Source organism: Ascidia mentula, chromosome 8 (genome assembly GCF_947561715.1).
Source record: "Ascidia mentula chromosome 8, kaAscMent1.1, whole genome shotgun sequence".
Classification (NCBI taxonomy): domain Eukaryota; kingdom Metazoa; phylum Chordata; class Ascidiacea; order Phlebobranchia; family Ascidiidae; genus Ascidia; species Ascidia mentula.
Genome location: NC_138573.1, coordinates 4487765 through 4512356, shown reverse-complemented (window position 1 = coordinate 4512356; position 24592 = coordinate 4487765). Strand labels below are relative to the sequence as shown.

At 37.2% G+C, this 24592-nt stretch overlaps 5 protein-coding genes and 1 pseudogene across 7 annotated transcripts; 2 read left to right on the top strand and 4 right to left on the bottom strand.

Moving 5' to 3' along the window:
* Positions 1 to 6330: 6330 nt before the first annotated feature.
* Positions 6331 to 7926, bottom strand: LOC145910873 (uncharacterized; annotated as a pseudogene).
* Positions 7927 to 11220: 3294 nt separating this feature from the next.
* LOC145912338 (tRNA (adenine(58)-N(1))-methyltransferase non-catalytic subunit TRM6-like) lies at positions 11221 to 12784 on the top strand. Its single transcript, XM_082999763.1, has one exon. The coding sequence runs from the start codon at positions 11296 to 11298 to the stop codon at positions 12586 to 12588; it is 1293 nt and encodes a 430-aa protein (XP_082855889.1). The 5' UTR covers positions 11221 to 11295; the 3' UTR covers positions 12589 to 12784.
* Positions 12785 to 12788: 4 nt separating this feature from the next.
* LOC145912337 (uncharacterized) lies at positions 12789 to 15533 on the top strand. Its single transcript, XM_082999762.1, has 14 exons — positions 12789 to 12922; positions 13082 to 13166; positions 13237 to 13341; positions 13402 to 13509; positions 13607 to 13708; positions 13787 to 13981; positions 14050 to 14157; positions 14214 to 14294; positions 14356 to 14460; positions 14525 to 14632; positions 14700 to 14801; positions 14865 to 14963; positions 15021 to 15134; positions 15191 to 15533. Exons 1-14 carry the CDS (start codon positions 12816 to 12818, stop codon positions 15314 to 15316), a joined length of 1545 nt encoding a protein of 514 aa, XP_082855888.1. The 5' UTR covers positions 12789 to 12815; the 3' UTR covers positions 15317 to 15533.
* Positions 15534 to 15541: 8 nt separating this feature from the next.
* LOC145912336 (galactocerebrosidase-like) lies at positions 15542 to 18823 on the bottom strand. Of its 2 annotated transcripts, XM_082999761.1 has the most exons (9): positions 18511 to 18592; positions 18364 to 18449; positions 17903 to 18175; positions 17428 to 17733; positions 16929 to 17299; positions 16487 to 16746; positions 16281 to 16420; positions 16028 to 16175; positions 15542 to 15869 (listed from the first exon to the last, which is right to left on the bottom strand). In XM_082999761.1, the coding sequence occupies exons 2-9, from the start codon at positions 18396 to 18398 to the stop codon at positions 15672 to 15674; spliced, it is 1731 nt and encodes a 576-aa protein (XP_082855887.1). In that variant the 5' UTR covers positions 18399 to 18449; positions 18511 to 18592; the 3' UTR covers positions 15542 to 15671. The 2 variants fall into 2 exon arrangements, with proteins under 2 accessions (XP_082855887.1, XP_082855886.1); XM_082999760.1 differs by having other exon boundaries at positions 18364 to 18823.
* A 1064-nt stretch (positions 18824 to 19887) lies between these two features.
* LOC145911690 (uncharacterized) lies at positions 19888 to 21524 on the bottom strand. 2 transcript variants are annotated; one of them, XR_014403254.1, is made up of 3 exons: positions 21006 to 21524; positions 20556 to 20857; positions 19888 to 20488 (listed from the first exon to the last, which is right to left on the bottom strand). XR_014403254.1 is itself a non-coding variant. In XM_082999104.1 (2 exons), exons 1-2 carry the CDS (start codon positions 21380 to 21382, stop codon positions 20629 to 20631), a joined length of 606 nt encoding a protein of 201 aa, XP_082855230.1. In that variant the 5' UTR covers positions 21383 to 21524; the 3' UTR covers positions 20554 to 20628. The 2 variants fall into 2 exon arrangements, 1 of the variants encoding a protein (XP_082855230.1); XM_082999104.1 differs by lacking the exon at positions 19888 to 20488 and having other exon boundaries at positions 20554 to 20857.
* Positions 21525 to 21861: 337 nt separating this feature from the next.
* Positions 21862 to 23295, bottom strand: LOC145911786 (uncharacterized). The gene is made up of 2 exons (XM_082999225.1): positions 22683 to 23295; positions 21862 to 22355 (listed from the first exon to the last, which is right to left on the bottom strand). The coding sequence occupies exons 1-2, from the start codon at positions 23057 to 23059 to the stop codon at positions 22154 to 22156; spliced, it is 579 nt and encodes a 192-aa protein (XP_082855351.1). The 5' UTR covers positions 23060 to 23295; the 3' UTR covers positions 21862 to 22153.
* Between the last annotated feature and the right edge of the window lie 1297 nt (positions 23296 to 24592).

Here is a 24592-nt window from a genome sequence, read left to right as displayed (position 1 = left end):
AGTTGTTGTCATAGGGTTTGGCACCAATGATGTTCTCGCAATGAAAGGTGACAACCCTATGAATGGTGGCATTAGCGGAATTGTTGGCCGCATGAAAGCTCTTGTCCGATTGGTAAGGACACTACCCATTCGTCAAGGTATGTAGAAATACTATACATTACTTTGTGTCATTTGAACAATATACGTTCTAAGTATTTATACCCTATTTCGCGTTGCAGATTTTTCACACAGGAATTTTGCCTTCGACAAAAAAGCCACGTTTGGTTACATCCCTTAACAAAGAGTTGAGGAAGTCAGCAGAAGAAGTGGAACTTCGGTTTATTGAGGGTGGCATCCCATCGCAGTTACTTAGTAACGATGGGATCCATCTTTCAGATGAAGGGCTACAACTTCTGCTGACACACGTGGAAAGGACTGTCCAATCACAGGAGGTGGTGGTCAAGGCTTCTATCCAGGATTTCCCCGAATTAAATGCGGGAACAGCGATAACGCCGGGTCCACTGTTGGTGAGTTTACATGTTTTTACAACAAAACTATAACAATAACGACATTATGTTTAATTATATTAGTGAAGGTATTAAAGGTAGATATTGTACAGGAAAGGAATGGCCGGAAATCATTCGACGCGCATTGAAGGACAGTAATCCGTACTGTTCTTTCGCGGCAAAGGAGCAAAGATGGTATGTCAAGCAAAACACGGGTCGCTTTTTTCACACCAAATTTCGGTGCACATTCGGGACTTGTCCCTGTGTGGCATCCATTGACTTGGTTTGTTTGGATAAAAAAAAATTTACAGTAAACTATTCATCAATTCCTGTTCATCCAACCGGAACAACAAAATCCACCCATTCAAAAGGATTAAGATTGGAAAAAGTTAAACAACGTGTAACGAATCAATGTCCCCGCTTGACACATGTTGAAATGCTCGGAGAAGTTGAACCCGACGTCTTAGAATCAGGAAATAGGGATGACGCGCCATCCAAGGAGGTGTTAAAAAAGGCTCGAAACGCGGCGATTAGGATAGGCGTCCCGTCCAAACAGAAATTAGAAGCGCTTGCGATTATGCAGAAAGAACAAAATGTCGACGGCGTTGCGGTGAAAGGAAAGTTGGGCGGAACGTTGCAGCATGTCACTTCGACTCCCAGTATCATGCCGTGGTCGCAAGGGACGTTAGAGATTTTCCACGAACGCACTAAACGTGATATAATGTACATAGACGCAACCGGCAGCGTGATTAAAAACCGAGGTAACGATGCGCATTTTTACGTTTACGAAATAGTTGTTAGAAACCCCAACAAAGGAGAAGCGCTGTTGGCTGTCGCAACGTATGTGACAAACCGCCATAATATCGCATCTATTTCACAATTTTTAAAACTCTATAAAAGCGACGAAAATAAATACATCGTTAAAACGAACGTAAAACTTATAATGTGCGATAGTTCAATGGCGCTTATTCGTTCAATTTTAGTCGAGTATATGGTCGAGGACTTCCACGCTTATATAGTTACGCGGTCGTATCGGGAGAAGCAAGTGACAGGCAGTTAAATCAGAAGCCGTTCCTACATTTATGTAACAGTCATATAATGAAAAATTTGAAGCAATTATGCGGATTAGTAAAAAAGCGTCGCGCCGAATCGATGTTTATCGTTGGTTTGTTAGTAGCCGCAGAGGGTATGAAGGAAATTGAAGAAATTTTGTTCCACATGGCTGTATAATTCAAAAGACGCAAATCAAGCTAAAACCAATTGGGATTTGTTAAATGATAAAATAAAGCGCAAAAATGTTGACCCAAGAATTAATTTAACTGGACATTGACGATACCTTTTCCACAACCACCACAGATAATCTTTTTAAAGACCATTTTGGACGAGTGATTAACCGGGCTAATTTAAATGTCACCCATTCCTTTTCAATTAAAAATGATTTTTATTGTCCCGAATTTATGACCAAATTTTCCGAAAATACCTCTGTGGAGCGCTTTACTGTTGGGGGATCTAGGTCGTCACGGAAGTAGTGAACCGTACCGCTCGTATTCTAAATACGTTCTGAAAGTCCAACAACGCGGAGTTGGACAAACGTTGCTCGCCGATAATCGCACGCAGGGAATCATGGAAAAGAGTCAACAGGAATTAAAGCGGACTCGGATCAACGGCAGAAAGCTTAACGGCCTGCACGAATTTGCGAAAATGTACGACGATAAACATAAAGCGCTTATAGTTGAGTTTATGGACAGTGGGTACCGCCGAAAACCCAAGCGCAAACGCGTTAGACAGGAAGCTGAGGTCGAGGAGAAATGGGGGAAGAAGGCAAAGGTTGTTGGGACGGACAAAAGTATAGGAAGATACTTTCAAACTCCCAACAAAGCTTTGCGGGCTCCCAGCAAATCATCAGAAAAAACAGGAAGTCACGTGTGTAGAAGTGAGCTCGATCGAAATAGTTTGGCACGGCGGTGCTGCGCGCGCAAAATGGAAGCGGCGAATTGTATGAATACGTCAGATTACGCGGAGCTTTCGGCAGACAATGTTTGGCTTAGTGACAAACATATAGATGCGGCGCATTGCGTATTACATAATCACTTCCCACGGATCGACGGCATGCAGAGCACGTTGGCGTACTCACGCGAAATGGATAGGGTACCGACGTACACCCCACAAAAGAAGTTTATCCAAATAATTAATGTTAATAGTAGCCATTGGGTAACACTTTCAAATATTTTCGCATTAAATAACCATACCATTCAAGTATATGACAGTCTTCCGGCCAAGTATGAATCGGAAGAAAAATTCGTTATTTCTAAGTTGCTAAATTTAACAAATGCCAAATACATAAATCTGGAATTCCCAAATGTGCAAAAGCAATTTGGTTCAGGTAACTGTGGGGTGTACGCCATTGCGTTTGCGGTCGCTTTATGCTTTAATCACCATCCAGAACATCTAAATTTTAACGAACCATCGCTGCGAACTGATATAAAAAAAATGTTGCGCAATAAAGAATTTGAGCCTCTTTTTAAGATGAAGAAGCTCATCGTAAATAGAAGAAAGAACAGCGAGACGGTTGCGATTCATTGTAATTGTAGACTTGCAGAAAATAAACAATACTTTATTGAGTGTAGTAAGTGTAGAGAATGGTTTCATCCGGAATGTTTACAGCGCCCCATACCGGATGAAGCTAAAATCGAGGAAGTACCTTGGTTTTGCGGAAAATGTTAACGTATCTAGCGCGATATTATAGTATAGGCTAGGTAGCTAGGTATAAGCTTGTTAATGTAACAAATGTTTAACATGTGTTTTAAGTATTTTGCAGGCTGGTCGCTGGGTTGTTTGTGGCCTATTTGGCTCAAACACCAAGTCATCTGTGTACCTCCTCGTGGTGCGACTGGAAGCAGTTTCGGCTGCCCAAACACAGAGGCGACTAAACTTTTAAACTTTATTAAATCGGAAAAATATTTTCATAAATTTTTAATTAACTAGAACTACAAAATTTTTATAATACGAACATGCAATAATGTTAGTTTTCATAGTAATCGGTCGGGTTTGAGTAAGTAATCGTTGGATTTAGCATAGCATCTCTGACTGAATTGATTCAACTTTGATTTCATTCGATAGTGGGATGGTATAAGGTTGTTTGTGCAAAAGAAAAGCTTGCAACTCGCTTTGTAGCAACATTTATCGGCGAAAGTACGTGACGCCCATACATATGGCTTGGCGGTTTAAAAAAGCGGCGGGCGACGGTCGGGTTTGAGCAAGTAATCGTTGGATTTAGCATAGCATCTCTGACTGAATTGATTCAACTTTGATTTCATTCGATAGTGGGATGGTATAAGGTTGTTTGTGCAAAAGAAAAGCTTGCAACTCGCTTTGTAGCAACATTTATCGGCGAAAGTACGTGACGCCCATACATATGGCTTGGCGGTTTAAAAAAGCGGCGGGCGACGGTCGGGTTTGAGCAAGTAATCGTTGGATTTAGCATAGCATCTCTGACTGAATTGATTCAACTTTGATTTCATTCGATAGTGGGATGGTATAAGGTTGTTTGTGCAAAAGAAAAGCTTGCGACTCGCTTTGTAGCAACATTTATCGGCGAAAGTACGTGACGCCCATACATATGGCTTGGCGGTTTAAAAAAGCGGCGGGCGACGGTCGGGTTTGAGCAAGTAATCGTTGGATTTAGCATAGCATCTCCGACTGAATTGATTCAACTTTGATTTCATTCGATAGTGGGATGGTATAAGGTTGTTTGTGCAAAAGAAAAGCTTGCGACTCGCTTTGTAGATCATTTTTTGCAAGCAAGAAAAATGATATTTTGCGGATATGTGTGTGTGGAGGTAAAGGCTGTGTCAACCGAACTTCCACACATTTTCTAAAATTTGTAAATAATATCTTGGAAACTTTTGTGACAACATTTCTAACCATAACTTGAAATTGGGATAATATGTTATTATTTTCAAAATGGAAAATATTGACTTTTATTTCAACAAAATGAAACAAAAACATTTTACACTTCAGTTCCATCTATAATGGCACTAAATTACATGTACCTGGTAGAGGTCACCACCCTGTGTCCTTGGTGCATGTTTAAGAAATTCACTGATTTCTTTTTCGATAGCTTTGACATCTGTGTTCGTACCTCTCAAACATGCTTCTACAAATAACATTACAATTTGACTACCATAGCTAAATGAATGTTTCCCGACCTGTTTTCATAATTTATACGTGACAATTAAGGAAAAAAATGCAGGCATTTTTAAGCTGATAACATTACCAAGTAAAAATAAATAATTTCCTCCCACTAAAATTTTGTGGAAAAGAAAAAATGCATTAATGTTTTTTGCTACAATCAGAAATATCTTATATGTGGTTAACACAACCCAATACAACAAAGATGTTTATTTTCCATGATAATCAAATCACATACTTATAATTGCCTTGTTTGTACAAGATTGGCAAAACGAATATTTTCCCTTTCTTCCTTTATAACTGTACATTGACCACAATTTGTTAGTTCCCACTCTTCTCATCATTCTTCTTACCTTATCTCCCACTGAAGAACCTCCAAGACTTCGTAAGTAATTGATCTTAATGATAAAGGTTTGTGTAAAGTTTTGTTGAGGCTTAGATAAGTAACTTACAAATGACTTTTTAAAGGATTTTTCCAACAAAAGCTTTTCAAGTTCTTCCAATGTTTCTAAAGGCTTGTTTAGATATGTAAACTCTGCATCATCTTCATCCTCTTTGGTTTCCAAGAGATTTTTAACCATTTTTATCTCTTGTTTCATATCACATATATCTCTTGGAATTGTCTGGATTGTTACAGCTGCACAAAAAAATATTGAACTAAATGCAAAACTAACGAAAAATTTGCTACATACCCTCTGTATGCTGCATCATGTCATTTTCATTTAAGTTGGTTTCATCTAAAACAGAAATATTTTTTCAACACAAGTTCAGGTTGCTTTGCAAAACTTCTTTCCAGCAATTGAAGAACAAAGTGACCTTTTTCTTGTGTTGCCTGCCAATAAAAGATTTTTTAAAGGCTTATCTACTAACTTTTTTTCATTAGCGAAAACAAACAACTTTTGTTCTTTACCTGCAGAATTAAAACTTAAATTAGTACTATCATTTTCTTTTCCCACTTCGTTGTATATGTCTTCATCTGGAAGAGTACATACGGGTACATCTACACAGATCACCACTTTGTTACATTGTTATGATTAGAATGTCATGTGTCCCCACCTTCATCGAGAAATCTTCTTGGCATTTTTCGAGGTCTCTCAATCTCATCACAGCTCTCCATATTTGATGTTTGCAGGGCCAAATTGCATTTCTGCAGTGCTTTTTCAAATTCCCCTTTTTCAAAAAAAAAAAAACATATTACAATATATGTGCAAAAAAGCCATATTATTGCAAAGCTGCAGACAGGGTATGTACACGCACTGTTTCGACCTGTAAGGTCTCATCAGTGCAGCTGTTGAGTGGCACTGTGCTAGCTTTTACAACTTTATGCAATTTTAAGAATTATAACAGAACAAACCTGATTTGTACAAAATCCTTATTGGGTGTTGTCCCCAGTTTTCTTCGTCTGGCAATTCACCTTTTTTGGCCTTTTGCCGGGCTCCCACCTTTGGCCAGTAACACATCAAGTTCTGGAAATAAATACAACATAATCAAAAATTCAAACTTGTAGACAACAAATGAACAAACATACTTTTTCCTGCGTGGTAAATATCCATGAGTTATGGACAATTTCAGCTGTTTCTTCATTAACAAATATTACAACAACAAACATTTTTAACAAAATATGTTGAACCTGCATTTAATACCACACATAGCACTATCTGTAAACAACAGATATCATATTTCATGCATAACCGCCATAAATATGCATTTATGACCAAATTTCAAAACAATAGCTTTTGTTATACTAACATCTTGTTTTAATACAACTGTTTTAGTGTCCTCCGCAGTAGTAACAAATATGCCCAGGTTTTTAGAATAACATGGTGCAAGAAAAAAGCTTTTTGCATTATTATACACACGACAAAAAAATTTTTCATAGCTACGTGCTTCAAGGATTTCTATGCACATCTCACCCTGTTGAGCAAAATTCACAATATAGCCATTATTCGGTTCCTTGGTATATGTTTTTTGTTGCTTGTGGTCACTTTTGCTATCAACCTTGATTTTTTCACTAAGTCTTCTAACAACTTGCGTAATTGGGCTCTTGCCAGATTTGACCATTCGTTTCAGCTTTTGCATGTATGATTCAAATTTGAAGCCGCTACATGCATCAAGACACCCAAACTTACAAGCATATCTTTTCAAATGTAACAAACTATGCACGTTATACACCAAAAACTCTTTGCCATACAGGTCAGCAGAATCCTTCACAAATTTGCTTAAAAGGTCATGTCCGTAACAAGCAAAATTTTCAACGAAAGTTGGTGAAATAAGAAGTTTTATACCTACACTAAATAAAAGAAAGTGTTCATAAAATTTCTTTGGAAGAACCTTTTTTAACACAATCTGTCCTGTATAAAGCATAAATTGCCGAAATTCTGTAGCTTTCCACCTGTCCACTTCCCTAAAACTGCGTGGCTTTCTCACAAAATATCCTGGAATATAGGGCTTCAAGAGAACTTATGTCTAAATGTTGCACACTAAACCTTACTGGTTTAGGTCCACGAATCCACATGCACAAAAGTTTTTTCATTACTCCAAGGCACACTTGGTGCATGTAATCAATAGGAAACTGAGATGTAATATGATGATGTTCTGCATTACTTTGGTTTCTAAATGAGTTGTCTGTCCTCTCTGGTATGTCTTCAATTTGTGGGTAAGTCAGGTGACCACACCACATTCCTTTTTGGGAACATTTATCACATCCTTAGAATCCTGAATATAGTTTTGTACATTTAACCATTGCCCTGGCTGGTGCATCACATATGATGCACTTAATCCTGAATTTAAATGTACATTCACCAACTTCTAATCCACTTTTTAGAATTTCGTTCAATTCATATATAAAATCAGTCAAAAAATCTAAGTTGGAAGGTTTAGATGTTCCATATGTTAGTGCAACAGGGAATACACATCCAAGTTCAACAACACTGCCAAGCACTGGCCAAAAACAAGATTTTGAGCTCTTGAACAATGGTAGCCCATCAACATTAAATGTCAAGCCAAATACTGCATGACTTTTCACATTCTGCAATATAAAATGTAGCTGCTTTCTTAATCCAAAGTAGTAGTATTGCATTCCAGACTTAATTTGTACATCTACACGTTTGGGTGTTGACAAAAGGGTATGGCACGTACATGGCAAATTACTGACACAAATAGCTGGTCCACACTCCTGCATAACTTTAAGCAAATTATCTACTGCAGCATGGTTGACATTGTATGTAGTGACCCAGTTGGCAAATTGTTCTCTAAAGGGTACAACTGACTTTTCTGGGGGTTCATGATAAGTTGGGTTATGCAGCTCATCTTTAAAAATACTGGGTGCTAGTGCCTTAGGCTGGAAAACAGCCTTTTGGAAAGATGGGAAAGCTTTATTTTTGTTTAAATTAGTTTTGCTAAGAGGTGGTATAACCTCAAGGTCATCGCTGTCAGAGGTACTGTAATAGGTACACAATTGTTCATGTATTTTTTTGTTTTTTCTCTTGATGCGTTTACTCTTAATCCATTCCTTTTGATATATCTTTCTTTTTTCAAATCTTCCATCCATTCCGATATTCAAACACAACAATGTTAAATTACACACAATGCAAAAAGGTTTGTCAACTAAGTGCCAAAAATATAGCCTATAGCCTACTTTTGGTAATGACTATGTTATAAACACACTCATTAACTGAATACTTTTGGTAATAAGTTCGTTATATCACACCACAGTTACCCGTAGATTCAGTTACTTGGAAATGGACATCTTACTTAGCTTGCACCAATGTTGTCCATTATAGGTCAGATGTAAAATAGGCCTAATATTGTTACACACAACAGGTGTTACTCTAATGTTGCTTAACGTCCGAAAAAGGCCCTGGCAACATATAGCAAAATTAAATTTATTTTTTAACAAAAGTACAGTCCTCATTTTACATCGGATAAAAGTACCTAAACAAGTTAAACATGAAAAGGACAAAAACACGAGGCAACATTTTCGGGAGACTGCGAACTCCATCTGCAATTTTGGCGGGAATAGAAATCTTCACCACGTGTGTTGTTTGTATGTTTAAATTTTACAGAAAAATAAATTAACGCAAAACAAAACAATAATATTATTAATTAAACTATCAAAAGGAAGGCATTTTTCAAATAAAAATGTTTCTGACAACAGTTTCTTCGTGTGTCAAAACACGTGATGTCAAGTTTTGTCTAACGTTTGCACTATTTGGTGTACTGCACGTAAAAAAAACAAGTGTCGAAACAGCGCCTTTGCATCGTTCGTTACTTCGAAATGCAATAAACCAACGTTTACATTTTAAATCTAACGTTAAATCCTTGTTATAAATGGATCCATAACGTTCGAAGTCAACGTTTATGTTACGTTAAAACAAGCGTTTAATCTTTATTGTCAATGAGTTTCACTAAGAACCTACAAAACCAACGTTCATGTCATTTTAAACAATGTCCAACCTTAGTTCGAAACGGGTTTATTTGAAACGTATGAAACCAACGTTTATGTCACGTAAAAACAAATATCCAATCTTAGTTATAAACGGGTTCATTTGAAGCGCATGAAACTATAACGTTTATATTACGTTAAAACAAATCTCCAATTTTGGTTCTAAACAGATTGATTTGAAACGTATGAAACCAACGTTTAGATTACGTCAAAACAAATGTCGAATCTTAGTTCCAAATGGGTTCATTTGAAACGTATGAAACCAACATTTATATTCCGTTAAAACTAATGTCGAATCTTGGTTCTAATTAGGTTCATTTGAAACGTATGAAACCAACGTTTATATTACGTTAAAACAAATCTCCAATTTTGGTTCTAAACAGATTGATTTGAAACGTATGAAACCAACGTTTATATTACGTGAAAACAAATGTCGAATCTTGGTTCTAATTAGGTTCATTTGAAACGTATGAAACCAACGTTTATATTACGTTAAAACTAATGTCGAATCTTGGTTCTAAACGTGTTCATTTCAAACGTATGAAACCAACGTTTATATTACGTGAAAACAATTGTCGAATCTTGGTTCTAAACGGGTTCATTTGAAACGTATCAACGAACGTTTATATTTCGTCAAAAACAATGTGCTTATTTCGTTTCTTTGAGGTTTTTAACTGACTTCACATATAACCCATACTGCTACGTTATAAGCAACGTTTAAATCACGCCACAGTCACGTCTTTTTGAACGTCGTTGTTAAACGTTGTAATCACGTTATTTTTTACGTTCTTCTGTAATCCAACTAACGTCCATATTCTACGTCAAATTTTTCAACTTTTATTCGACATTTACTTAAAAATTAGTCAAGCATGTAACCAACTATCGACTCTAACACAACGTTGTGAAAGTCGAAACAACGTAGTGTGTTATTTGCTGGGTACTACTTTAGCCGTGTCGATTGGCTTGCACAAACTGGGCGTGTAATGCACATTGACGGCATGGGGTTGAACTTTGTACCGTGACTTGCACGTAACGCACCTATGTTTACTTCCGATTCTGGCGAATCAGGTTGCAGTAAGGCTGAAACTTCGGTCGTTCCAAACGTCTTGTTGAAATTGTGTTTGTTGTCATCCACCTGATATATTTTCTTTAGTATGGAGTGTTATTTAAAGCTTTGTTACATTATGAGGAACATTACAATCAATTGTAATATTTGCGTGATAGATCGTAGTATACTTGGATGACGTGTTGAATATATGCATTGTTACACGACGAAACAATAAATGAGTTTGCGAGTAGAAGCGCGCATTGTCTTCAAATTGCATATATTAAAGCTTATTTATTCTCTATTATTTCAAGAGAGACGGCAGCTGCGGAAATCAGCCGTTGAATTCCTACCGGAGCGGCGTACCGGCAGAATTATTTTACCGAAGCGGTGTTCCGGCTTTTTCCTTCGTTACGTGATACCAACTAAAAAACAAAGAAGAATTAAAGCGTGGACTTCGTGGAGATGTCTGATGAGTTGAGGAATACGGTTTGGAAGACGGTATAAGTCAGAGTTGGATGACCAAGTTTTAGAGATTTGATTCTCAAAATGTACAGGGTTGTCACAACAGGAACAAATACTAAAGAGATAATTCCACAAAGTACAAACAAAACAGAAAACGGGCGTAATCACCTATGATAAACGACGAAAAAAAAACAATCCACGATCACTTTTTATTTTCGTTATATTGGACAAAAATCTCTAGAAAACATGTTTTTGATCCTGTATTGGACAACTGATAAACGTGCGACACAAAATTACATTGCTTTTACTTTAGGGGAATTTACCAAACATGGTTTCCGATACTAAACTTTAGTTAAAAAAGTTTGTTAATACAATAAAGAAAATACTGAAAAACTCCCATTTTATACTTTTATTATAGTGTAAACTCATTTATGCCCATTTCTGCAAGCATACTACATTAATGTGCGTTTTTATATTAGTTGTTGCTTTGACAAGAAGGAACTATGTTACGAAAATTTTTTACTGTAAACACTTTTGATGCCTCAATTCTCCGCGAGAAAGTTTGGTTTTCTTTATCGTTTTGTAGACGAGTAGCGGTAGTGTATTTGTATATTACATAAATACATACTTTTCAACGAATCTGAAAACACAAATTTCCCAGGAATATGAATGACGTTATATCTCTTGACAAGACAGTAATTTTAAGAAAAGGCGATGTTCTTAAAGCCGTTAAGCTTGTTTCCAAGAAACAAATTGTGTTTGAAAAAATGCGATTTTTACCGGACAATGCAAACGGGGTAAAGTTTGGGACAACTTTTAAAGTAGACAGGGGTGCGTTAATTGTCATGGATCAGCAGCAAGTCGACCTAGAAGAGAACTCTGCAAAATCATGTGGAAAAGATAACCGACTAATTGACGACACACACGGAGATGCCCAAACACTTAAAAGGGAAAGCATTTTGCAATTGAAAGAAGAAGGTGCAACCGGTGAAGAAATAATTGAAAATCTTGTGAACAACAGTTCAACGTTTTCTGAAAAAACCAAGTATTCACAAACAAAGTATGTAAAAAAGAAAATGAAAAAGTACTCATCATACATACAAGTACACAAGCCAACCGCCAGATTGCTGTGCAAACTGTACAGAGAGCGAGAACCTGCAAAAATATGCAACATGAACATTGACTCAATGTCACAACTTTTAACTGCAGCAAACATTCAACACGGAAGCAAGGTTGCAGTCCTGGAAACTTGTTCTGGTGTGCTCTTATCCATGATTGTTGATCGTTTGGGACTTCAGGGCTGCTTAATTAATCTACATGTTGGTGAAACACCATCCAACCTTTTTGCACTGTCTCATTTAAATTTGTCTGACAACCACTGGCGAATGATACATTCCTTTCCACTTAGTTTATTAGGTCATGTCATATCTGGGCAATCACTGCCAGATGATCCCATACTTGAAATAGCCAATTGTTCGAAAGATACTGCAACCACACAACCCTCAAATGAATCTAATGACAGTATTAAGTCTGGAGGTGCTGATGGGATTTTAACTGGTGGGAAAAGAAAAAGGCAAGATCTGACAGATTCAGAAAAGCTTGCTATCAAGTTGGAGAGACGACAAAAGCGTCACACTCAGCAAAAGATTGCATATGACCACCTTTACAAAAAGGAGGTAGATGCTCTTATTTTAGCAAGCCGCTTTCATCCAACACCAATATTTCTAATGCTTTTAGAGACATTATCCCCATCTAAGCCTTTTGCAGTGTACCATGAATATAAGGAACCATTAATGGAACTGTTTGTCCAGCTGTCTGTCAGTGGAGTTGCCATTAACCTTCAACTGTCTGAAACTTTTATGCGCCAATACCAAGTCTTACCTGAAAGGACTCACCCCCATGTTATGATGCCATCAGGGGGGGGATATCTTTTGACTGGCATCAAGGTCAAATCTTAACTCCATCAAAATGTGATGACACTATTCTGAACATATCGTTGTCAGCATTGGATCTATTCTTTTGCAAAATTCAAAATGTTTGACTTGAAAATATGCCAATATGCTACCTACAACCTATAAAAAAGAATTATAACAAAATTTTCATTGGCTGTTAATTATCTATCTTCATTTTAAACTGTTGTGATCCTGTGTTCAGGTTTTTGTCATCCCAATTTACTAGTAGTATAATGGAATATGAATCTGATGAGTATGATTCAGACTCTGAGCTTTCCAAGCCACGTCTGAATATGAAACATGGCTTTATTTACCACATTCGAAAGAACCAAGTTGACAGGTATGTTGTAGTGGTGGGCATTGCTGTTCAACTTATTAGGAAAACCAGTAACTGTATTTGTATATTAGTTTGTGTAATGTATTTTTTGAAGGTTAATGTGTGATTGTTTTGCTAAATGTCTACTCTGTGTTTGTAACCTGATGGAATGTATTTTTCCAGAGACAATTATGACAAGAGAATAAAGCAGTCAAATGAGGATAAAAAAAAGAGTGGTCCACATGCATCAAAGGCACCTACAACCAAGGTTTGCTAGCAGGTGGTGAAACATTACTTTTCGCTCTAAAATTTAAGTTACTGTTTCTGCTTTTCACTAGCTCTATGTCCCGCCCAGTCAGCGAAAAACAAGTAATGGTGAAAAGGCAACTGCAGTCAAACCAACCGGAAATACAAGACAAAAAAGTGAAAAATATAGTCAAAAGGTAATAGTGAAGTATGTACATGGCTTCTAGATTGACCAGCCTAATTTTAATTTTCTCCAGCTGTATGTACCTCCAAATCAAAGAAAGAAAAAAGAAACTGATGAACCATCAACTGAGGAGAAACAACAAGGGGATGGTAACCATAAAGGAAAAAAGGATAAAAAGCAGGTAACACAAAAATTTTAAAAACAATTCCCCATATCCCTTAACTGTTTAAATGGCCAAATACCAAAACAAAAGGTGTGTTCACATATACATGTTTCAGCTTCACGATACAACAAATCACAAAAAGTCTACTGGTGAAATTGAAACTGAAGATAAACCACTAAGCAGTCGTAGCAAAAAGCATAAACAGGGCAAGAAACAGGTATTGCAAATATTGTGAAATGACATTTGCCCTTAACAGCGAGTGAAACAGAGTAAAATATACTTCACATTTGTTTAGCCTAAAGATTCCATCAAAGATAAAACGTCTAGTGAAGGAAAAGAAAAGTCTAGGGAAACACTGCATGACAGCCAAGGTGTTAAAAGAAGGCAAGTAAAACTTTATGATCCAACAGATGATGCATTTGACTATGCTGAAGACTCGGAAGAAATCCCATATGATGACTACATACCCAAAATGGGCCAGGAGAAAAAGGTAATTCTTAAGTTTTGAGCCTGGGACCAAAAAAATTCTGTCAAATTTTTGTTAATTGGATTTCGCAGCTTTATGACCCTGCAACAGATTTGGGAAAGTTGGAAATTAGAGATGAAGGTTTCGAAGACCAATCACATTGGGGTCACACATATAGAGGAAAACCATACAAAAAACAAGTAATCCCAAATATTGTGGTGTCAAAGTATTCACAATAATTTTGGTATGTGCTTAGCTTTACAACCCAGAAGATGATGAAAGAGGAATGTTTGAAAGAAGTACAACCAACACATGGAAACAAACAGACAAAAAACAGGTGATGATATATATATCTGCCCACACAGATGGTTTAAATTACCCATTTTGTCACTTGTTAGCTGTATGATCCAACTAACGACACAAGGTCAAACGACCGAATACAAGCAACCAGAGACAAACCTCAAGGTGGTCGGGAGCTCCGAGAAAATCTAGGAAAAAAACAAGTAGGCATCAACAATTCTGAGGCGTAATAAACAAGAAACAAGCTAATATTTGGTGATTACCTAGCTTTACGACCCAATCACCGACAAAATATCAAGTAGTTGGGTTGAATCTTCTGCAGACAAATCACATGTTGGTCGGCCATACAAAGGTGATGATCAAGGAAAAAAACAGGTGACCTTGTTACCAGTGACATGGTTGCTACATAGTGTAAATTTACATTTTATATCTGTTTTTTAAGTTATTTGACTGGACTGTTCAAACGAGGGACAGCGAACGAGAAAGGATGCCAAAAGGTAAAATGAAAAAAGTTGTGGTCAGAAGTAGACCAGAGTCAAAGCAGGTTTGACAAGTTTTAATAACATTCAAGTTGGCAGATTATTAACAGTGTTCTCTGTGTTGATAGCTTGCACCACCTGTAAAAAACAGCAGTGATAGTGACGAAACATCTGAAATTAGTCCACATGACAACTCATGGTATAGGGACCTTCAGCACAAAGAACAGGTATGAACACATTGTTGAAGTGTTTTGAAACATGTACGTTTCACTTATTTTTTTCAGCTTTATGTCCCCCCGCAATTTAAAGCACTAGGTGACGGGGGAGAGAAATCTGGTGGCAAATCACTTTACAATCTGGAGTACACAGATGAGGAAGGAAATTTGCATGCAATGAATGTATGTGTAAACGTATGTGTTGATTTGACTGCGGTAAGCTTATGCTTTATGTTCAGGTGCGGAAAAATGATAATCCAATGACTTTGGCCAAAATGCTTCAGCGGAGAGCCAATATTGAACCCATGTATTTGGAAACTTTGGCCTGGAAAATTAAGCAGGATCAGTTAAAATATGGGAAGTGATGGGTCAAGTTGCATCCTTGTTAACATTTCCATCGGAGTAAGAGGACCCAAAGGCATGAGATGAAGGGTTCGAGATTTTGGGGCAATGGGACACTGTAACTGTGTACTATAGTTTTCCAACAAACCTATTTTTATTTTCGTACCTGGCACATTTTTCGTTATTTCATTTCTTTAAGCTGCATGGCACACTATCTTGCAAATTACATTCTTTTCTTTATTGTTTTAAATCAAAAAATAAAGAGGTATTTACTCAATTGCATATGATGTTTCTCAAAGAAAAAAATTGGAATTTTGCACAGTAAGGATAGTACAGAAAAACATGGTTCATGTAAAAATAAATTTGAGGTTTCTACATTTAAAAGTGCAAAGATGGTTTGACATCAAAGGAATCAAACTGTGCTGTAGCAAAGTTAGCTGTTCCAATTGCCACAAAACCGTTGCTGGGAATGCGGTCCTCTTTGCTAATTTGGTAAGTCAGTATTTGTACCCCATTCAAATATGCCACAACACCTCTGTCGGATACTGAAAGAGTCACATTATTCCACTCTTGTGTCTAAACAGAAAACATACTTATCACTTGACACCAGCTCAATCTGTAGTTTGCAAATAAATTAAATAAAATGCCAAAAACTAACTTCAATGGACAAAATAAAACCAAATGACTAACTTCTGTATGAATCCTTACAAACAACAAATTACACAGCATCTTACCTCTGACACCCAGCATGCAGAACCCACAGCACAAGTCACAAGTTTAGTGTTTTGTGCAAGATCGGCAGTTAACATCCAAGACTGGTCATTCATGATCCACAAAAAAATGCCTCTGGATATGCGAGTATCACAGCTGCCCTTGTCCACCCTAAATTATAACGAAGAAAATCATAAATAACACCACTGAGCAGCAGGCTTCTAAATTGTTTATCAAATACAATACTAAATGCTTAAGTTATCAAAAGCACCTCACCTTAGTGCAACAAACACACCCTTGGCTTTTTCCAGCTTAGTTTCTACTGATACCGTAACATTGGCCCAATTGTAATCTCCAATCAAACTAATGCCAAGGTCTGGGTCATCACACAAGGTTACAGATTTTATTGTAACAACCTACAAAGGAAAATATGGGCACCATATTGAAATTATAAATACATGTTTAGTTTCCATCAGTATCACCTGTCGCAAGGTCCAGTCATGCCCTTTGTCAGCAGACGCATTATGGTAAAGCTCAAATTTTCCACTCTGGTCAGCGAAATTAAATGCCTCAGTAAAACCATTGTTGCCAAAATTGTCTGAGTAAGAAAGTGGAAAAGGGGCAGACTTCGGTGAAACTGGGTAACTACCCTTTTTGGCTGAACCAATAGTTGAAAAAGTAACTAGTGAATCAACAGGAAGAACCAATGATAATTCACCACCTTTGTTAACTGGAATTGAACCTGTTGACAAGCAAAACACAATTTTGAAATTAATTTTCTCTGGTTCTTAAACAATCTAGTCTTTATTCAGACAACAATTTATCAAGCTTTACTGGCAACAATAAGTTTACTTTACAAATTTTAGTAAATTGTGCCAAAATATATCAATGCAACAAATTTCATGGAAAACAAAATTTATTAACCTTTGTTGATAAACAATTGATTTTCTGACCCTTCTGCGCCAAGTTGACTTTGCCACATGTTTAGTCTTGCAATTGCCCCCTTAAATTTGCCACCCAGTACGAAGGTGATATTTTGTTGCACAACTGTGTAAGGAGGCAAAAAGGGTCGAATGCAAATGGATTGATCATGTGACAAGGTCTCTACCACAATTGTTAAATTTCCTTGTCCATCTGTCAGTGCAACATAGCTTCCACCACCTGATAAATGCCCAACAGTTTTGAGGTAGTGCCATCCAGGATTAGTGAACTGTGTAGTGTGTGCTGTGACCCAGATGGGCCCAAGGGATTCGTAATGCCCGCTCCATGGCTCATTTGCTGTCATTAAACTGCATCTGTTTGAAACAATAAAGTACACAATTGCTTGTTTGTTTATGTTGATAATAGCCTGTATTTACAATACCTTAATGTATACAATGGCAAACTATTTTTTTGTAACAATAAACAGTGGTCTTAAATGTACCTGTCATATGCTAAGTGATCGTAGTAGCTGGCAACCAGGTTCCATGCAATAGTGGCAGTCATGTTGCCATTTATATAGTTTTGATTCAGTAGCCTTGCCCAACAGCCAGCACCAGTTATATCATTATATGTGCTGTAGTCTTCACTTGACCACAATACTTTTGTTGTCTCTTGCGCTTCTTTGCTGGAATGAGTTCCTGGATAATGTGCACCAATCACTTCAACCGCTTCGGCCAGATCAGGATCTTGTAAAATTGCCTCAGAAATTGGAGAAAAATCTTTATCAGCAGCAATGATTCCCACATTGCTACAAAAAAAATGGTTGTTTTATGTTAAAAAAATAAAAATTAGGCTCTGTGATGCAATGACGTCTGTAGGTTAAATTATACAAACAAACTAGTTAAAAAGGGCAATATATTTGAATTTTGTGTTTCATTGGTTTTGCTTGAGGCAGAAACAAGTCTTGAGGTATTTACCTAAATCCAAAAGAGTTTAAAATCTTTCTCAATGTCTTGATATACTGCACATCATATGGCCTCTCATTCCATATCCCCACATAGTCTATTTGTAGACCATGGTGTTCCTTTGCCCCTTTAACCCACTTTGCTATGTACAGAGCAGTGAGAGTTTGGTTTTCATATGGAAGAACTGTGCCGAGACCAATCCAACCAGGCCAACACCATGGTAGACCAACAAGTTTAATTTGTGGATTGCGTGCCTTTGCTTCCTTCATCACCCACCACTCATACCTGTTAATAAAAAAAATGTAAAAATGCATTTAGTGAAATCAGTTTTGGGCAAATCAGTTAAGACAGGGCACACATGCTGAATAAAAAAAGGTTCAATTTTATTTTTAACACTATAAAAAAATTGTATTGTAAAAATTGTATTGTAAAAAACAATTAGTTTTTTTACCAAATAGCATCAACTATTTTACCCCCTCGTATAATTTTCTTCGTTTTCATTGCGCATATGGGTGGCCTCTGTACCATCAGTGCTCTGTCCGTCACCACCAATCTCAACCTTCAAGATTTGTAAAGATGCCCCAAAGTTTGGTTTGAATAAGTAGTCAAGGATTTGTGACCTGTATGGTTCCGCATAGTTAACCAGCAATCTGCTGGTTGCACCACCACCAGATACAGCACCGATGCCATCAAATTTGTGTCCAAACCCATTAATGTCATTGATCGAATACGAGTGTGCATTTTGTGGAGTTTCTGAGTTATGATTTTGGGTCGTGATAAATGGCTTTTCAAATTTTCTAACGAAGTCTTTGTTTGCTGGAGTTTTTTGCATTAAACTTGAAGCGTATCCATTAAATAACATCAAAAATGCAATTGCAACATACACATGCATGATCCTTTCCAATGTACAGCAACTTATTGCAGTTACTTATGGTTGCTAGAAAGCATATTGGTAAAAGTTTTTCAAAAATTTCATCGAAATTTTCTTGCTACTGCAACAAGTTTATAATTACCAAGTAATTAGTAAAAAAAGGTCAAATTGCTTCGTCGTGGTAATTCTTCTGCTACATGTTGTGTTTACTTCAGTAAACCAAACATAATTTTTAAAAGCACGATACGCAAGCAACAAAAACTTAACACTTAAGAACCGCGGCGTGAAATCAGAAATCGGCATTTCTGTTTGTCAACATTATCACGTGACGTACGGCACGTCAATCAAATGTTGCGTTGGCGAAAGTGGGGTTTTCCCTCCACCACGATAAAACTTTTTTGGTTGTCTTCAGCAAAAAAAATTATGACAAAGCAGTTTTGTGAAAACTGTTAAATGTTTCAAGGTTTCTTGCGCGGTAATGACCCATTTAAGAATGCATAATTTTAGCAATGTAGAATCCCACAAAGACGGCACAAATTTGGCTGATTTCAGTATTGCACTGCATTTAATTTACTTTGCCAAATTTAGCAAAACTATTGTCACCCAGACAAGAGGATTGTTTAATCCATTGGCTAAACCAGCCGTCGGCAACGCGAAAAAACGTATTTTTCTGTATGGCTCTGTTAGAGACGGATAGGTACTTTCATAAAAAACTGTCTTAATAATTGCCAACAAATAGTTTTTTAACACATTTTTGTTGGCTCTTCCTTTACGACTACTCGGTGCATACATGTACGGTGATATTTATTTTGGTTCTGAATTCTCTTGGCTTTGTACTCTTTAAGAAGACTAACTTTTGTATTGACCTCTCGCTTCATTATTTTGGCTCGTGTGCGTAACAGGGTAAAAATACTCCCTACATTACGTTATGCGGCTTTCTCCGAGTATGTTCAAGGTTAGTGGAAAAAAGTATAGTCCAAACTGGCTGACGTATGCTAAAGGGAGCTGTACTAAGCGATACTGTGGGGTGGTTCCTGTTTAAAGGCAAAATAAGGGCTGATTTGTTCGAATCCTACATTCAGCTTATAACTCTAATTTGATAAATGCTGCTTAGAATTGTGGGTTGTTGATATTTATTGACCAAAACGACATTTTGGCGAACTCAGCTATAATGAATAAAGAAACAAAAGCGGAATTAAGTGCATACAGCAACAATATAAACTGTTATTTGTAGTGAAACAGGCGTTTTTTTACGATCAACTTGAAACCTAATGCCGTCAATAAATATTTGGATACGATCAAATCCGAATATTTGCCGTTTAAATCCCAAATTGTGAGAATCTGATGGAAAATTATAGCACAATGATTGCATGAAATTTCGCTTCTTTTTATTTTTCGAGTAGTTGACAATTTGTTTCTGGTCAGAGGCTGTTAAAACAAAGGTTTTTCTATGCAAATAGCTCTACCAAAAGCTGCCGGGATGCGTCTTTTTCTATGGACCATTTTTCCCATTGTGGATTTAGATATATACAAGATGTATCATACAAAAAATGTGTAGTTTTTGCTTATTGTCAATAAATCGAATATTGTTACCCCACTCCAGAGGATATTTTATCTAATTATGTTGTGCCACCTGCAACGAGTAATGCGCCATCCTTCGCCCATATGAACCATATAGGTTGCCCACCCCTGCTTTAAATATGAACCACATAGGTTGCCCACCCCTGCTTTAAATAAGAACCATAGGTTGCCCACCCCTGCTTTAAATATAAACCATAGGTTGGACACCCCTACTGTAAATAACTCATAATGCAGAAGGAAATCAACAAAACAATTTCAAATAGTGTAGGTCCAGCAGCTGTTCCGGCTATAACCCTTTTGTGTATTTCTGGAACTTACCTAACAAAACTATTGCTACTATAAAAAGAAAAAAAAGTATCCAGGCCAAAGCAGAAGGTTCTTGGTTGGGATGTTCAGGTCGACGTATTGGGTTATAATTTTCATGATTTCTTCTGATAGGTTCTCGGTTAATACCCCTTGTGTGTACATCTCTTCGGAGATGGTCTGCTCGGACGCCAGAATGACCCGAAGTCCAACTGAAAGATATGTGTGGTCATTTTAAATGGATTATTGCGTCACAAAAGCCTATCTAAATTGCGTAAAACTAATGCAAATAGTTTATTTTTGCTTTTACGACAATATGTAGCAACATATTTTTGATTTGATCCATAACCAAATCCTTACTTCACGCCGGTCCAAGTGTTAAACGTGTGGGGCAACGTCGTTCCATAACGCACGGTGATCTGTTCTCCGTCGTTACTGGTTGTCATTTTGTTGTCATATATTTCTCTAACCAAACGTACTTTAATCTTTAGTAGCCTTCCTCTTTTTTGCAAAACACGAAACACATAAAGTCTGCGATTGTCTGAGCTGTAGTACTTGTTGTTGTTTTTCGCCACTTTGATAAGCGGTATATCGCCGACTTTAACTTTGGCCAATTCGATATCACTAATTAAGTCGTTCACCAGGTTGCCATCTTGAAAGTACTTTCCAATGGAGTCTTGTGTAAATCTTATATCAGATGGCGCCAAGTAAGTTGTACGGTAACTTCTAAACGACATGTTCCAACCTTGTACCTAAGTACGTCCTATATGGGTTCTACTTACTCAGCTTAGAAATATTAACAATGTCACTTGCAGGAAAATGTTCTCTTAGCAATTATGTTTACGCTCTTTGTCGTCACAGAACCTAATTGAAATAATATATAACAGCTGTGCATACTTCTGTAGAGTCCCAGTAAAATAATCTGTTGTCTCAAGGGTTGAACGCACATTGTCGGATATAATAATCGCAATCCTCGGCTGTCCAATGGTCCCACCCAAATTTTGTGGCAACCTGTTGCGATCAGCAGTCACAAGGCGAAACCAAAGTTTCCCCCATGTTTAATCATGCAAAGCGGAGCTGGTCGTCACGCATGGAAATTGCTAATACACATGCTGAGACGCAGAGTTGTCGGCGAACTTGATCCACATGCAATTCAAATATATAAGAAACTCCGTGTCCTGCATGATGTATCATGTATTTTCCGTCACGCATAGCATACAATTGTCAATAGAAATCATACAAACCCATGTATATTTTTTTCGAAAACAAAAAAGGCATTCTTCAGGGCATTTCCTGCAATTGTCTATCTTTATTATTATAATTAACGTAATATCGTGCACGTTTCAATGCCGGCACCTTTGATTATATCGACAAGACCAATTATTAAAGTTACAATCTAAACCTAATATCAGACTGTGTAAAATAAACGTCTTCATGGCATTGCGAAAGAATCTTAAGTTTAATACATGATTGGTGCCAACATACAAAAACTTACATCATCGTAACTGCTATTTCGCTTTGTTCCACCACGCTAGCACCATAATAAACAACAAACCTATCACGAGACAAAATACGTATCCCTTCTTCGGCCCCGGATTTTCGGGGTTACTATTTTTATGTTGTTTTCTGGTACATTCTTCATGGATAACATTTACGTGCTCTGCTATTGAAGGAGAGTTTGTTGCACATTCCAGGTGGAAATGATTCCATCTGGAAGCAAAACGTAACTCAGTGAGAGGAAACATTTGTGAAAACAGTGAGAGGAAACATTTGTGCACTGAAAACTGCCGATGCAACGTCAGACGTACTTATTTGCACACATACCACAAAATTGAGATGAAATTAATCTTATTTTTTTCTATTAAAAGGTAAACACTACTGTAACCTTCCAGCATTGACTTTTCGCAGCCTTTGCCAAGGTACTATACCATCAGGTTTGTTTACCTTTCGGTCGGCGAATTGTATTACGTAAAAGTACAACTTATGATGTTGTGGGTTTATGGTACATAACCGTTGGTGGCATAACTAAATCCTTACTTCACGCCGGTCCAAGTGTTAAACGTGTGGGGAAACGTCGTTCCATAACGCACGGTGATTTGTTCTCCGTCGTTACTGGTTGTCATTTTGTTGTCATAAATTTCTCTAACCAAACGTACTTTAATCTTTTCCAGGCTTCCTCTTTTTTGTAAAGCACGAAACACATAAAGTCTGCGATTGTCTGAGCTGTAGTACTTATTGTTCTTTTTCGCCACTTTGATAAGGGGTATGTCATCGATTTCAACTCTGCCGCATTCAATATCACTAATTAAGTCGTTCACCAGGTTGCCATCTTGAAAGTACTTTCCAATGGAATCTTGGGTAAATCTTATATCAGACGGCGCCAAGTAAGTTGTGCGGTAACTTCTAAACGACATGTTCCAACCTTGTACCTATGTACGTCCTATATGGGTACTACTTACTCAGCTTAAAATTGTTAACAATGTCACTTGGCAGGCAAATGTTCTCTTAGCAATTATGTTTACGCTCTTTGCCGTCACAGAACCTAATTGAAATAATATATAACAACTGTGCATACTTTTGTAGAGCCCCAGTAAAATAATCTGTTGTCTCAAGGGTTGAACGCACATTGTCGGATATAATAATCACAATCCTCGTGGCAACCTGTTGCGATCAGCAGTCACAAGGCGAAACCAAAGTTTCCCCCATGTTTAATCATGCAAAGCGGAGCTGGTCGTCACGCATGGAAATTGCTAATACACATGCCGAGATGCATAGTTTTCGGCGAACTTGATCCACATATAATTCAAATATATAAGAAACTCCGTGCTGCATGATGTATTATGTATTTTCCGTCACGCATAGCATACACTTGTCAATAGAAATCATATCAACCCAAATATATTTGTTTCGGAAACAAAAAAGGCATTCTTCAGGGCGGGTTGTTGTTAAGTTTGTTCACATTAACAAATGCAAATGTTATTTCTTAGGTTTCAAAAACGAATGTTAGTCGTTGGTTTTTCCTGCAATTGTCCACCTTTATTATTATAATCAACGTAATATCGTGCACGTTTTAATGTCGGCACCTTTGATTATATCGACAAGACCAATTAATAAAGTTACTATCTAAACCTAATATCAGACTGTGTAAAATAAACGTCTTCATGGCATTGCGAAAGAATCTGAAGTTTAATACATGATTGGTGCCAACATACAAAAACTTACATCATCGTAACTGCTATTTTGCTTTGTTTAACCACGCAAGCACCATCATGATAAACAACAAACATATCACGAGCCAAAATGCGTATCCCTTCTTCGGCCCAGGATTTTTGGGGCTACTATTTTTATGTTGTTTTCTGGTACATTCTTCATGGATAACATTTGCGTGCTCTGCTCTTGAAGGATAGATTGTTACAGATTCCTTGTGGAAATGAATCCATCTGGAAGCAAAACGTAACTCAGTGAGAGGAAACTTTTGTGAAAACGCAAATGCGGTTATTGACTTTTGCAAGTAACAGCACTGAAAACTGCCGATGCAGCGTCAGACGTACTTATTTGCACACATACCACAAAATTGAGATGAAATTAATCTTATTTTTTACATTAATGGGTAAACACTACTGTAACCTTCCAGCATCAACATTTCGCAGCCTTTGCCTGGTACGGTATACTATCAGGTTTGTTTACCTTTCATTCGGCGAATTTAAATTACCTACAAGTACAACTTATGATGTTGTTGCTTTATATAACCGGTTGTGGCATTCAGAAGTGTTGTTCAGAAAATAAGGACTTGTTATATCAGAAAATATAGAAATTCACTATCAGAATTAACGCAATATTTTTATGTAAACAAATCCTTACCTCATTTCAGGATATGTATCAAAAGTGTGGGACAACGTCTTTCCATAACGCACGGTGATGCTTCTTCCGTCGTTTTTTGTTGTGAT